This window comes from Ambystoma mexicanum, chromosome 5p (genome assembly GCF_040938575.1).
Source record: "Ambystoma mexicanum isolate Mex_15411 chromosome 5p, UKY_AmexF1_1, whole genome shotgun sequence".
NCBI classification, from domain to species: domain Eukaryota; kingdom Metazoa; phylum Chordata; class Amphibia; order Caudata; family Ambystomatidae; genus Ambystoma; species Ambystoma mexicanum.
In genome coordinates this window covers 295580171-295594747 of record NC_090930.1, presented here as the reverse complement: position 1 = coordinate 295594747, position 14577 = coordinate 295580171, and the positions used below count along the sequence as shown (strand labels likewise).

The following is a 14577-nucleotide window of genomic DNA, read 5'->3' as shown; positions in this document are numbered from 1 at the left end:
GACTGATTCCTGTGTGGCATTCTCTTTTCTGTAGTCGTTAACATAGTATAAGAAAACCTATCTGTCATTTTTAACCCGAATTTCTGTTTTCCATTCTTGCGCCTATTTTGCAAAAACGACTCTTACTAAAACCTCTATAACTCCCTCAGATTTTATGATAGAAGTGAAATTTCAACTCCTACTTGCACCTAACATCCTTAGCTATCCAGAGAACCCTAAACAGCAGTACGTTATAGCAGAAATCGCACAAGGAAAAGTTTGCCGCGATTTGACATTCTGAAAGATTTTACACTTGTGAATTAGCTTTACATTATTTCCTACTTTGACTTTGAGATTCCAAATGTTTTCATTTGACTAAATCATTGCTTGTGATTGTGTACATCTGCTCAAAGCGGCTCCCATAGAAATGTATCATAATTTAAGCATTTTTGACCGTATTTGGTGTTTTTGCTCAGACAATTTCAAAGCCATTGTGACAGTTGAAAAGTCAACTCTGTTCTTCTCTTGTGTTTAAAAGGGGGAAGGTGGGAGTGATATTGTGTTTGATTTGTGTTATTCCTGAATACCTGATCTCACCTCACATCTATTTAAATTGCCTATTGGTGGGTTGAGGGGTGTTGCAGGGGGAACCTCTAACCATACTGCTATCGGTTCCAAAGCACCACAACAGTATTCTTTTCTGCGCTGCATTTGTTTTTGTATTCATTATTTGACTCTGAGTGCATTAAAGACATTATTTAGTGTTCTGTCACTCCATTGGTGATTGTTGTTACCTATTAAAATATATTGGGCCTCATTCCGAGGTTGGAGGTAAGTACTGGTCGTTTCCGGCATGGCGGAAAGTACGACTCCGGCAAGGTGACAGACCGCTAATTGCGTCCCATTCCGACCTCGCGGACACGTGCTTTTCGCCATGCCGGAAAAGTACCTAGCGGCATGCCGCAAAACCCCCCTAAAAACCCCTACCGGCCTGCTGCGACACGTACATTACAACACCGCCATGGAAGCAGCAGCGACAGTAAATAACGGGGACCGTAATTTATGGATCCCGTAAATTACGGTCACCGCAAAACAACGGAACCGGAAATTACGTCATCGCACAGGAACGGGAAGGAGCGCGGCGGCCATCTTTAAAAACACAATCCAGTGCCATCCTCATCAGGCAGCACCCTTGGGAGCAGTCCGAAGTTGGGGAAAGCATCAGGAACCCAGGAACTATGCCTAAAGCACCTAAGAAGTCTGCGGACCGGCTCCGCAAGAAGCGATTCTGCCCTGATGAGCTCCAGGTCATGGTGGACTACCTGGCAGAACACGCTGACGTGGTGTTCAGCCCCGACATGCGGAGGGAGTCCACTATCCGCAAAAAGAACATCTGGGCAGAAACCGCCCAAAGGGTGAGCGCTGTAGGCTCCACCCCTCGCACCCGCAAGGACTGCCGCAAGCGGTAGGATGACTTGCGGGTGCGGGTGCGGGGACTCCTCACTGCCAACAGGAGTCAGGCCATGCAGACTGGAGGGGGCCCAAGTTCCCCTGTGCGACTTGAGTCATGGGAGGAGACATGCGCCGCAATGATTGGCACGGAATGCATAGAGGGCATCATTGAAATGGACTGCGGGGCAACGTCGTCTGCCGATGGAGGTGAGTGTCCAAAGTCAACACTGCCAATGGCAATTGCATGATGTAGACTCCCCCAAGGGCCATAAAATGCACCTTGTCATGTAGCCACCCCCCCCATCCAACTAATGCAGAGTCAACTGCAACGCAATCAAGGGCCAAGTGCAAGTACATAACACACATCAGCCATAGTGCAGTAACTTGCACATTCCATCATGCACATTGTGCATCAGGTTCGGCAGTGTGTGAGCCAGACTGCACATTACTATGGCAGGATGAGTCACTCCGACACATGCGTACACATGCGTACATTCAATTCACATTCATGTGTACTAGTACTGTTGCAACGCCCAGAGGGCCACAAACCCCAAATTACAGAAATGTGAATGCAGGGATCTATGCAATTAGCGCATCATACAATCACTCATGTTGTCCCTCTCCTCTACCCCCACAGGCACCGATCATGACAGCGGGGATACCCAGACGACCCGTCCATCCACCTCCACGTGCAGAAGCCGGTCCCGGAGCATTCCAGCACGGAATAAGAAAACAACCCAGGCACCACAAACACCAGTGGAGGATGCACCACCACAATCCCTCCCTGCCTCGGCACCTGCCACATTAGACACCCCAAGGTCGGCAGAATCAAACATTGCTGGGGAGTTGGCAGCTACGGCCACCCAGGAGAATGTGGACAGCCCCTTATCGATCTGTGGTGCCACTGAGGAGGACTTTTACCCCACAGTCCACACCCCGGAGCCCACCAATGTCCCCCTGCCATCAAGCAGTGACTCTGTGGAGCAGGAAACACCTGGCCGTAGTGCTCCGGCAGATCCTGGACCTATTCCACCAGTTGAGGCCATGCCAGGGCAGGTAGGCCCAAGACCCGCCAGGAATGTACCTACATACATTGATGAACCACGTGCACATCAGCTGACGGACCTCATCAATGTGTTCATGGAGGACACCGGCAAGGCCAGGGTGGAGTGGGTGGATGAGCTAAGGCAGATGCATCAGGCGGTCACTGACAGCAGCAATAGGTTGTGTGCGGTCCTGGGACGCATCGCGGATGCCCTGGAGGCTGCACCTCCCACACGACAGCCCCAGCGGGAGGACACACCGTCACAGTGCTCCTCCACCCAGACCAGCCCGCTCCGACGCTCATTGCGTACATGCGCCGGCCCAACATGGATCCCCCTGGCTCTGGGGGCACGCCTTGAACATGCTGGCACACACATGTGGCCTATGTTGGCCTTATGGCACTATTCTGGGGTTGTTGTGGGTGAGGGGGAGGGGAGTGAGGGTGTGTTTGGGAGTTGGGGGGAGGGGGAGGGTGGTGGAGGTTTTGTTGTACACGTTTCATGACAATTATTCAATACACTGGTTGTTCATAATGTAAAACGGAGTGGACATTGATCATTGCGCAGGTGTCATTTGATGTCTCACAGTGCATGGAAGGCAACATTTGCATCCTGGGGAGTCCGTGGTAGGTATATGTAGTCCCTTGTGTGCTTGAGGAGGGCATCCAGCACTTGGTTCAGTATCAGGGTAAATGAGGGTTGTGATATACCATGCATGTGCCCCACTGTGTGCCGGTAGGTGCCTGTGGCAAGGAAGTGGAGCACAGTCACTACCTTCAGTGGAGGGGGGATGGCAGAGCTTTATTCTATGAAACTCACTATGTCGTCATGTATCAGGTCCACTATGGTGGTGATGGTGTCATGGTCAAGCCGGTACAGGGTGTGGATCTGATGTGGTGTTAGGTTGAAGGAGGTGGCTCAGATGCGAGGGATTGGGGGCTGCCGGCGTGGTAACGGTGGATGCAATGGTGGTGCATGCTGGGCCTGTCTCACCCTCCGTCTCCTCCTGTGTGTCCTCTGTGGTTGGGGCTGTGGTTGTTGTTGTTACTGCCTTGCAAGCAAGACCTCCAGCTCCAGTTGTGCCACTACTATTGGTATCATCTTGGTGTGGGAGAGGGTGTGGTGTGTGGGTATGCTCATTTTGTGCTGTGCCAGACTCCATTGGCTACACCTGTGCTGATTGTGTGCACCTGTGGCTGTGGAAACCACTGCTCAGTGTTCTTAACTCCTTCTCTGAGATGCCTGTATGTACTCCATGCCGGTAAGGTACTTTACGGCCTTAAGGAGACCGTTATTTACGTGTGCTCCTTACTTGCGATCAGCTCCGGTTTACGCCATGCCGTTGATTACGCCATGGTGGTGTGCGCACGCGACCCAAGACCGTAAATTACGGCATTGTTGTTTACGGTGCCGTAATTTACGGTCTGAAGGGTCGGAATGGCATGGAGCGGAAATCCCTGCCGGTAAATCATTACCGGCATGGTTTGTACCTTACCTCCAACCTCGGAATGAGGCCCATTGTGATTTAAATTCTAAATACATAAATAAATATTTACCTTTGCAAACTAGCCTGATGCGTGTTTCAGTGTGACCGGGGGTAGGGGGGGGGTCTCAGGAGAAGGGTGTGATATGAGTGGTATATCGTTTAGAATATTGAACTTTTAGATAAAAAAAATAAGGGTTTCATTTGTGCACTACATGCTGGGCATGACTTGTGTGTGTGCCAGATTGAAATCATTTACATATCCCTGGGAGAATGAGAAGGACACTATTTCCTGTGGTATGGATTAGTGAGCCGGGCACTATATCCCTGGGTGTGGATTAGTGAGCTGGGCACTATATCCCTAAGTAAAAGAACCGAGGGGAGAGCCTCTTGGTCCTGTATGAGGGTCATGAGTTACAGAGGGAAGGACAGCCCTGGTGAAGGGAGCAAGCCCTATATCCTGCAACCTGTGAAGAGACCTTGTGGACCCCAGAAAATGTGATAAAGAGTGAATGTTACTTTAACAGGAGATCTTCCTTTCTGGAACTTTCTGAACGCCTTTTGTTGTCTGTCCTTCATTTATAATCCTGAGTTCAAGGACTATACCTCCAAAGAATATTTATGTTACAGCCACCCTGAATCAATGTCCATGCAATATTCTTATAGTTTACGTTTGTTTAATCACATTCTTTAACCTCATTCTTGTATCAGTAGTTGCGTGTTCCCTTGGTCATGTGACAAGAGACATGAAATGATTGCAATAAATCTTCTCTTTCACGATAGTAATAACCCTGAACAGTCTACTATCGTTATAATCTCAAAATCTCAAAATCACAAAATCTCAAAACCTCAGAATCATATGAGGATAGTGCACAAGAATATTGTACATTTAGTAGGACCCACTGTAAAGTATGTACTGGATTTATTTGTCAACTAATATTTGTCAAAGGGATTATCAAGTACCTCTAGAAGTTGTCCAAACTGGAGCATAATTTTATTGGATACCAAGAATGAGCCTTTGGTTATTTAGGGGTGAGGATTCAAAATAACGGTACTTGATCGGAACAGGTTCTGACGTGTCCTGTTTAATTCAATTAACAGGACACACTCTTCATTTTTCTAAATCATATGCTAGTATTATGTGAAGTTAACATGTATAGAGTTGTAGTTTTTATGGCTGGTAGCCAAAATAAAGTTGATGATGAGGATGATGAATATATACACATATAATGTTTTACTAGCGGGATGCATTAAAAGACGTATAAATACAAGTCTGTACTGCAAAAAAGTGTTAGAAAACCTTTTCCAAAGTAGCTTTTGTTGTAATTTGCAGATTACTACATTTGGGAAAACGTAGAAAGCTGACAACTGATGTGATATTTGTCTCCACTCAAAAGGTCTTACACATGAAACCACAACCAAAGCAATGTTAGGTTTATAGGGAAATGTGTCCAAACATATTTTCTCAAATTATGTTGTTCTGTCTTGCCATAGGGTGGCCTTTGCCATTTGCAAGACATCTTGGCGCTTTGAGTACTATGACTGAAAAGGTGGGGTTATAGGTCGGTAAATGGGAGCAGAGTATAGTCTGCTTTTTGAACATCTGTGCGAGTCAGTCCATGAGAGTGCTGCTGTGCAGGTGCTTTGTTTGTGTTTGTGGGTTAGGGCTTTGCTGTGTGTTAGTGTTCAGCATTATGGGCACATTGTCTGTGTGGGGGTTACATCAGTGTATGGTGAGGTGATGGTGGTGGGTAGTAGAGGTGGGAAGTTTACAGAGGGCTTGCTTTGTATGTTACCTGTTGTCAGGAAACAGGGAGGCAGCAAATATTGTATAAAACAGAAAAGGTTGCAGACACTGCGTCAGTCTGTAAAAAACAATATTCCACAGCAGAATTTCCCTGCTGCCTTAAAGGAAATGATCTCTGCCCATACTAATCTGTACTACACAGGATGACACCAACACTGCACCGGAACAGTATTCAATGTAAAGAAAAACAATTGTCTGCATTGTTTTAAGCCATGCCCGCTGCTGTGTATGTGAAGTATTCCATGTATGTCAGAGAAACACATATAGTAATAAATCTTCCTAGGATTGTATGGGCCTCATTACGAGGGCCCCGGTCAGGTAAAAATGCCGAAAATATTACTGGTAATCTCGGCACAGGCATTTTTTACTGAACCGGGGAAACCTGAGTTTGCCAGTGGGGACTCTGATCTACCAGCATTCCTGACCTGTGGATAGATCAGGCCCCTACCTGCAAAGAAATATCTGAATTAACTGCACCGGTACTACCGGTGCCGGTGATTCGGGCAATCACATCCCATAGTTTCCTATTCCATGGAATGAGAACTTACTGCCGTCTCCACAGCCCATAATATCCCGGTAATACCGGGATATCAGGTGATAGAGAGAGTAGGGGCAGTTTTCCAGTATCCCGTTGGAATTACCGGCAGGATACTGAGAAACTTTTAATGAGACCCATAAACTCTCAACTGACACATTGGTCCTGATAAAGGTACTGCTTCGGCCGCATCGGAGTCAGATAACCGAAAAGCTCATACCTTTACGTTTTTTTGGGGTTTCACTTTCCATAAGTATTGTTTCATGCATGAATTGTATGTGTCCATACAGCAGTTTTCCTATTGGCCTTTGCTGTTTCAAATACTCAGGGCCCGATTCTCAAGTTGGTGTTAATTACCGAAAATGTCGTAAAAAGTGCCAATGACATTTTCGGTAATTACAACCTATTCTGAAGGTGGCACAATCTTACGAAGTCGGACTAATTGCGCCACTTTCGAAATATAGGTGCCGGTTGCTAGGAAGGGCTGAAAACCGACCTAGCAACCGGCACTTTCGTTATCTCTTCTTTTGCATGGGTATTCTTGTGGCACTCTTCCAATTTCGGAACTGCCTGAAATTTCTGCCAAAGTACGGTACCAACTTGGTGTCGTACAGGAGGAGTGCCACAAGAAGCACATGCACAGGAGTAGTGCCACAAGAAGTACACAACTGTTTGGGTGTGCAGATGGTGACAGGTGGGTCCTGCACTGCATCTTAGTTTGCAGAAGAGTGCATACTGCCATACATGGTTCTACTATGGATGGCAGCAAGATAAATAAATGCAGTGCAGGACCCACCTGTCACAATCTGCACACCCAAACAGAACGTGCTTTTTTGTTTTCATCTCGGCAGCATTTCCGTTAAATAACGATTCCCTTCGTTATTTAACGAAAATGCTGCCGAGATTCTGCAATCCGCCAGTATCAATTAGAAACAGGCAGATTACAGGGAAAGCACTGTTGTGCTTTGCGAAGACGCCCAGGCCCACATGAGAATAGCAGTGCTGCCTGGGCGTTAAGAAATGGCACAGTGAGTCGTGCTATTTAGCACCCTCACAGCGCCATGATGAGAATCGGGCCCTCAGTGCCTTCAGAAGACAGACATATAAACATATCAAACGAGTTTGAGACACTGTGCATGTACTTGCTTGTAGCTCCACTGGTCACCATGTGTGCCGTTATAATGGAAATGGTAACGATTGTACAGTTAAACATTGTAACATGTTGCCCCACACCACCCGCTCCCTGCTACACACAAGAACTAAATAAACTGGAACCAGGCCAAAGTAGACAATGAAAGGCTTTGCTCATTGGTACATCTGAGGTACATAAACACTGAATCGCTAGACAGGGGGTGGAAAACCATGATGAATGTTCGGCACACGCCATGGCCATCCATGAAGAAAGGAAAGATAGCCATGGTGGGACAATGATCATGACAGTGGGACAGCCACAGTACACGGCTACTGCCATCCTGGTTCTGGATGAATACCGTCACCGACGTGTGCCCTCACACACAGCATTGTACGTGTTCAGATTCAACAATATGGAGACACAAATGACACAAGGATAATTCAGACATTTCCTTCACACATGATACAAAAGCAAAAGGAACTCTCAAACAGCAAATGGCACAACAGCCGTGTGCAATAAGCGCCTATCTTTCGTAAGTGAAGTTACATGAGATGGGCTTTTTAAGACAATATTAGCTTTTTCCGATTACTGTCTAAATGACAGCTTTTTGGGTATGTACTTCGTTTGACGTGGCACTATCACACATTCACCAACCCATCCCTTGACACGCCCATTCCAGATGCATGACTGCATGGGGTGTATCACACACGTCCGCTTGATTTACGCAGTTTCATATGTGTAAAGTGTGCTAGAATTCACAGTTTGCACCGCGTTATATTTCCAGTTAAAACGCAGAAATTGCTTTCTAAATCCGTCGTATGTTTTTTTATGAATTGAATGTAAATACAATGGCACAAGCTAAAACTTGTACCAGTGGAAAGACGCACTTGCTGCTTGAAATGCATTTGTGAACCTGCCACTATATTTATGTATTTTATTTATTTATTTATGGCATTAATTGACAGCGCCCAAACTCGTAAGTATCACGGCGCTGGTAACTTAAGAAACAGAGCCAGGGAAGAATTTGATACAACGGCATGATAGTAAGTGTTACAGAGAGATGGGTAAGGACCAAGGGGTTCCCCACAAACAGGTTAGTCGTACTTGTCAAACAGCCAGGTTTTTAGCCGTTTTCGGAAGATGAGGTAGGAAGCCTGCTCTTGGATGTGGAGAGGTAGGGCATTCCGTAGGGTGGGGGAAATGACCGTGAAGCAGGCTCCCCCAGCTCTTTTCTTTGAGAATATCGGTATGGCTAGTGACAAGGTGGATGCGGAACGTAGGCAGGGGAGTTTGGTTTCAACTGTGCACTGAGTTTCGCTATAATTTAAAGCACTGCAAATAAGTTAATGCGTGCTTGATTCAGACCTGCGTGTGTGCTCTCTCCAATTTCAGCGTTTATGCAGGCTGCTTCGCCGCCATTTTAGCATATCCGATCAGAGCATTATTATGGCGTCTGCCCATCTGTAAACGAAAGCAAGAGGAAAAGTGACTGCGTAGCTGCGTTACCTGATGCTGATCTGCTGCTTCGACTGGACTCCATTTCCCACTGGCTGCTACTCGTTGAAGCAATGCTACTCTTTGGCTTTTCACTTTGTTCCCTCAGGAACTGAAATGGGTTACCACTGGAAAAAGTTGGGGAGAGAAAGAGTGAGTGAAAAAGAGAACAAAATAATGCGTTTTCTTAAATTGATTAATTAGTAATAGCACTTTCTCCCTATGTACTGAGTCCCTGATGATAGCACTTTATCCTGTGATTAAATCTAATTTGAATGAGAGATTGATGTTATTTGATGTAATTGATGCACTATTAATGATGAATCGTGTATTCTTTTTAATGTAAGCTGATGCTTGCAATGCTGGTTTTATGGCTCACGCAGAATAAGAATAATTGAGCCTGTTTTAATAGACCAGGAACAATTACTCATTACCAGGTGGAGGAGAAGGAGGAATGCAAAGGAAAACCAAAACGGGCATGCTCTCTAAGATTGATACTTTGCCATCTTGGCTTGAACCTTAATGAACTCTCCTGAATTCGATTAGAACTCGCTGGAATTTAAATATTTGGACTTCAGTAAGAGCCTGTAACTATTGCGTTTTTTTAATCATTGTTATCGTTGCTATATTTGTAATTGTAATTATTTATTTATACAGTGCTTATACACAGGTGGAGTGCTTGAACGCTCTTCAAGGCCGGAAGGCAACAAGGGAATAAAGTAATCATTCTTAGGCCTTGATGTTTCTGAATGATCTAAACAGAAAACTAGCAGACTAGGCCGGACTGCATTTCTCCTAGTGAAAGTGCATAAAGTGTTACAGTTTCGATCAACTAGGGCGGGAGGACAGAAAAAGTTGCTGGGATAGCGACAGGACAGGCAAAATTACTAGTCCTAGTACATTTAGTTAATGCATGCGTGCAGACGGAGCTGTGAGGAAGATGGGCTGGGGGAACAAACACATCCAGTCAAACAGGGCCCTGGGTTAAGTGTAGAGAGGTTGCCTCGCTCACAGAGCGTGTGCAGTAGTGCATTGGCCCGGAGGCAAGTGCAAATACTGGCGGGGGGGCTTGGGACCTGTAAGGCTCTGGAGGTGAACCAGGCAACCAGTCAGCAAAAACTGAGCAGTGCTAGGGAAGAGAAAGAGGAAGGAAGGTGGGGAAGAATTCACAGAGATTAGCAGGGTAGTGGGAGAGAGAAGGAGGAAGAGAAGAGGAAGCTCTTGAGGAGTTTCCAGAACTTAAGGTGCTCCAGCTCAAGACGGGGAGAGGCAGGGAGGCTGTTCCAGAGAGAAGTACCCTCCCGAGAAAGTCAGAACCGGTCCTCAATATGTGAACCCACAGCTGATACTGCTCAAATATGTCAATGGAAAGGGAGCATCCGAATGTGCTGCCTTCATGGAACTTAGTGTAACGTTTTACCATGTAGATCAGCCACATGGCCGTTGTTGTAGGTATGGCCGGGGGCTAAAGGAAACACTCATTTACAATCAGGACACAAGACACAATGTCTTAGTCTTCTCAAGTCTGCCCGCACTCTGCAGGAGCAAGTTGTGTGATGTCACTTTTATTAGATGGACACACTGACATATAAGTGCGCTCCATCTTAAAGGCACCATAACACTCCTTTTTCATAACAATAAACAACGTTACAGTAAAGCCAACATGACACTTGCACCAATGTATCATTATACATCTACAATATAGTCCTGTGGGCGCTCAGTCCGACACCTGGAGTTTCTCATGGGGCATCTCCTATTTCCATCATGACCAAGTGATACACTCACTTCCTGACTACAGTGATCTTGATTTTTGTTCCCCTGGTAGCACTGCCATTTATCGTCCCACCATCAGACTCCTCGTCATTATCCTGGCACCAGCCACTCCCGGGCGGATCATATTCACATTCCCCTTCAGCTCCATTCTCCTGCTCAACTGCAGCACTCTCAAGCTTTCAAAAGAAACTTCAGTTCCTTATCACTGCTTCTCATCCATCCGACACAGTTATAATGGACCCTTTCATGTCCACCACATGAAATGGTTGAAGTTCATAGGTAAGGGATAGCTTTCCAGTTGGCCGTTGGGATCGTATCGATACTGAATCTCCTATCATCAACTGGCTACCACGTATCCCCCTCCTCATGTTCTCTTTCTCGTTTGCCTGCTGCCTGTCTACTTCCACTAATCCATTACAACAGGGTTTCGGGACTCATGATTGGGAAGCACCCCTCTCAGACATGGCTGGAGTAACGCCTCCACAGATGCAACCCATGTGGAGCGGTGAGTTATTAGACGATAGTCCAGAAGGAACTGATATAGCGCCTGACAAAGGCACAACCCTTGAGCAATCCTAAATGTCTTGTTTAGTGTGCATATGAAGTGTTCTGCCTCACCATTGGCCCTTGGCCACAACAGGGTAATTTTCCTGTGATGAATGCCACATGTTTACATGTACACACGAAAACATTTGCCCTCGAATGGTGGGCCATCATCGGAGCAGATCTCTGAATTGCAAAAATCTTCTCCATCACTAGAGTTACATCAGCTAAAGCTGTCGACGATACGAACTCCATCTCTGGGTAGCATGACCACTGATCGATCAGCACCAGAAAGTGATAATCTTGGCTGGTAGACCCAAAATAAATGTGTTCTTTGACTAATGGCTGACAGTTCCTGTCCATTGATTGGATCAGTGGTGTTTTGTTCTCAGGAGATGCTGCCTGGCACCACACACAGGATTTGATATATTCATCCACCTTTTCTTCCAGTTTTGGAAACCACACTTTCTGCCGGATGCAAGTCGTGGTCTTTTCTGTACCTTGATGCCCATGGTGAGCCAGGCTGATCACTTTTGGGACTAACTTGCTCGGAATGACCATCCACAATCCCACAACTACAAAGCATCTGAAGCTAATGTCAGTTCATGCTTGAGCTTCTATAGTTGCTCAAGTGTGACTTTCACCTGCTGAGTACGCTTGTCCAGATTTCCACTCCCCACTCATGGTAGCTTCTCTTATTATTCGGAAACATTTATCTTTCCCTGAAGCCTCTGCAATTTCTTCAATCATCATTGTTCTTGGAAGCGCTGCTTCCATCACCAGAAACACTGTGATACTCACCTCTTGCACTGACTCTGGACCACGTGGAGATGGCTGCTTGGATAGTTAATCAGCAGCATTGTCGCCCCCTGGGTGATAAAGAAGATTCACACCATACTCTTGCAATGTCAAGAGTCACTATTCAATCCTTGCCAGGGGGCCATGCCAACCCAGACATGATAGGAAGAAGAGGTTTGTGGTCCGTAATCACAGAAATGGGCTTCCCGTAAATGAACAGGTGATAGTGGTGACAGCCCCACAAAGCCGCCAGAGCCTTGTGTGCCCTTTGTGAATAACTCTGTTCTGTGGCAGAGAGTGCTGTGCTGTGCTTGAGTAGGCTACAAGTCAAACACTGTGCCCTGTTTCAGCTTGTAACTATACCTCCGCCAGACCAAAAGGACCGGCATCCACCACAACCTCTGAGCAGCGCCCTGGGTCAAAGACACCACGGTGCTATCTACTGTAAGAGCATCTTTGATCTCAAGAAGCACATTCTCTTCTAGTGGGGTCCACTGCCACAGTATCTCATTCTTAGTCAGATTCCTCAGGGGTTCTAAAAGCATTGCAAGGTCCTGGATAAAGTGTCCACAGTATGTGACCATGCCCAAGAAGCTCTTCACCTTAGGCAGATTCACTGGGGCCTGGTCAGTCTGAATGTCAGATACTTTTCTGGGATCACAGGAAATGCTGCTTTCATGAAAAATGCATTCAAGGAATTCCAACTTTATTTTCAAAAATACGCAGTTCTCTTTATGGAGTGACAGCCCTAGCGATTGGATCCTATCCAACACTTTTTGCAAGCATTCCAGAGGTTCGATTTCCGTCCTTGCATACACAGTATGTTGTAACTTATGTTGATAGCACCCTGTAGGCCAGCGAGGTTGCCCCTGGGTGTGCTTTGAAATACCTTAGCCACAGAGGACACACAAAAACTCAGGTGGTATCACACACTTTGTAACATTCTTTGAATAACCTTGGCACATTGCTGGAGTTGCAAAATTATGATCCAGTACACTGCCACCTCATCCTGGTAGTGGATTTATGCTCAACCTGTATTGTGCAGTGCTTGATATGCCACGTGGTTGTGATTTGAAATGACCTGAGCCACTCAAGCACTCTCAACAGTGATCTTATCTCCCCCTCTGCCCTGTGGAGTGGCACAACCTCGTGTGGAGGTGTGCTGTGCCGCAGGCAAGGAACGCCTGATTTGCTTCAGCTACGCACAGGCATATTCTGTGTGTGTCAGCCAAATTCTGCACCGACTTTGCACTCCAGGTTCGTTGATCCGGCAGCAGAAGGCACTGGACACCATCTCTCACTGTCAATATTGTGGGTACGGCTGGGGGCCAAAGGTAACACACAAACACAATAAGGACATGGGACACAATGCCTTAACTTCTCAAGTCTTCTCTTACTCTAAGGGAGCATGTCACGTGATGTCGCTTTTATTAGACGGACTCACTGACCTATCAGTGCGCTCCACCTTAAAGGCACCATAACACTCCTCTTTAGTGAAATCGGATATCCAAGAATTTCTTAGCTTTTATTATAGAACTTCATTATAAAACTAAGGCCGGCATTAGATATGGATCAGAAGGAGAATTTACAGAAGGTTCTCCTATCAGGAAAGAGGTGCGTAATAGCTGTGTCCTGTTGCTGATCCTTTTTAATCTTTATACCGGGTCTCTATTGCATTTTAGAAACAACTGCCAATGATGTTCCTCCAATAAGCAACACGAGAATACCTGTTTACATTTATTTGAAGGACGCTTTGCTTTTGTCAAGGACTCTTCTAGCCTTGCAGAAGGTGGTAAAAAGCCTACACTAGCCAAATAGAATATACAAGACCAATTGTAGGAAAGGGAACATTATGGTTTTACCTAACCAACCAATTCATGGATGATCTATATTTGTGAATGGGCAGATGAATGGTAATTGGTAATTACCCTTTTCAAAATATGATTTCCATCCTGCAAACCAAAAGCAAATCTGTGGGCATTCTTGGAGCTCTTGCATGGGGATATGCAGATTTTGTGTCTTTACAATTTACCTAGAATCGTTCTGCTTGCCAATTATTGAGATTACGATTGTCTACCGCAAGATTTAGGACTGGTGCCATGGTTTGAGCATCGAGACCTGATCTCGAAGGGATTAGCGAGAGGTCAAGTAATTTACTCGGTGCCTTCTGCTAGTTGGTCAAATGACACCTTTATGTTTGTTACAACTTTATTATCAATTGCATTAGGAAGGGATGGTTATCTGGATCAGAGATAACATTTTGTTGTAAATGATGCTGCAAATAATTGAATACATTATTATGAACAAGCCAATTGACAGAAGATGGTATTAATAAGGATAACCAGACATTATTATGGCTGACGCTGTGCAAAACTAGGTAAGCATGACCAGGAAATTAAACATCAAGAGCACATGAAATGTGCATTGCGAGGTTTGGAATTCAATGTACAGATCTTGTACACACCTATATCAATTGTCATGGTTAATTTATACAAAACTATGGGATTATAGATTTCTTAAAAAATAAAATGTATCACC

The 14577-nt window shown here is 45.7% G+C and overlaps 1 protein-coding gene across 4 annotated transcripts in view; it reads right to left on the bottom strand.

Annotated features, from left to right (window-relative positions):
• The window catches only part of NRK (Nik related kinase), a 1461188-nt gene that overhangs the window by 341988 nt on the left and 1104623 nt on the right, over window positions 1-14577 (bottom strand). For all 4 annotated transcript variants that reach the window (XM_069612728.1, XM_069612727.1, XM_069612725.1 and 1 more), the window contains one exon: window positions 8938-9053. In XM_069612728.1, the coding sequence (XP_069468829.1) occupies window positions 8938-9053 (116 nt within the window). The remainder of the gene's footprint in view (window positions 1-8937; window positions 9054-14577) is intronic.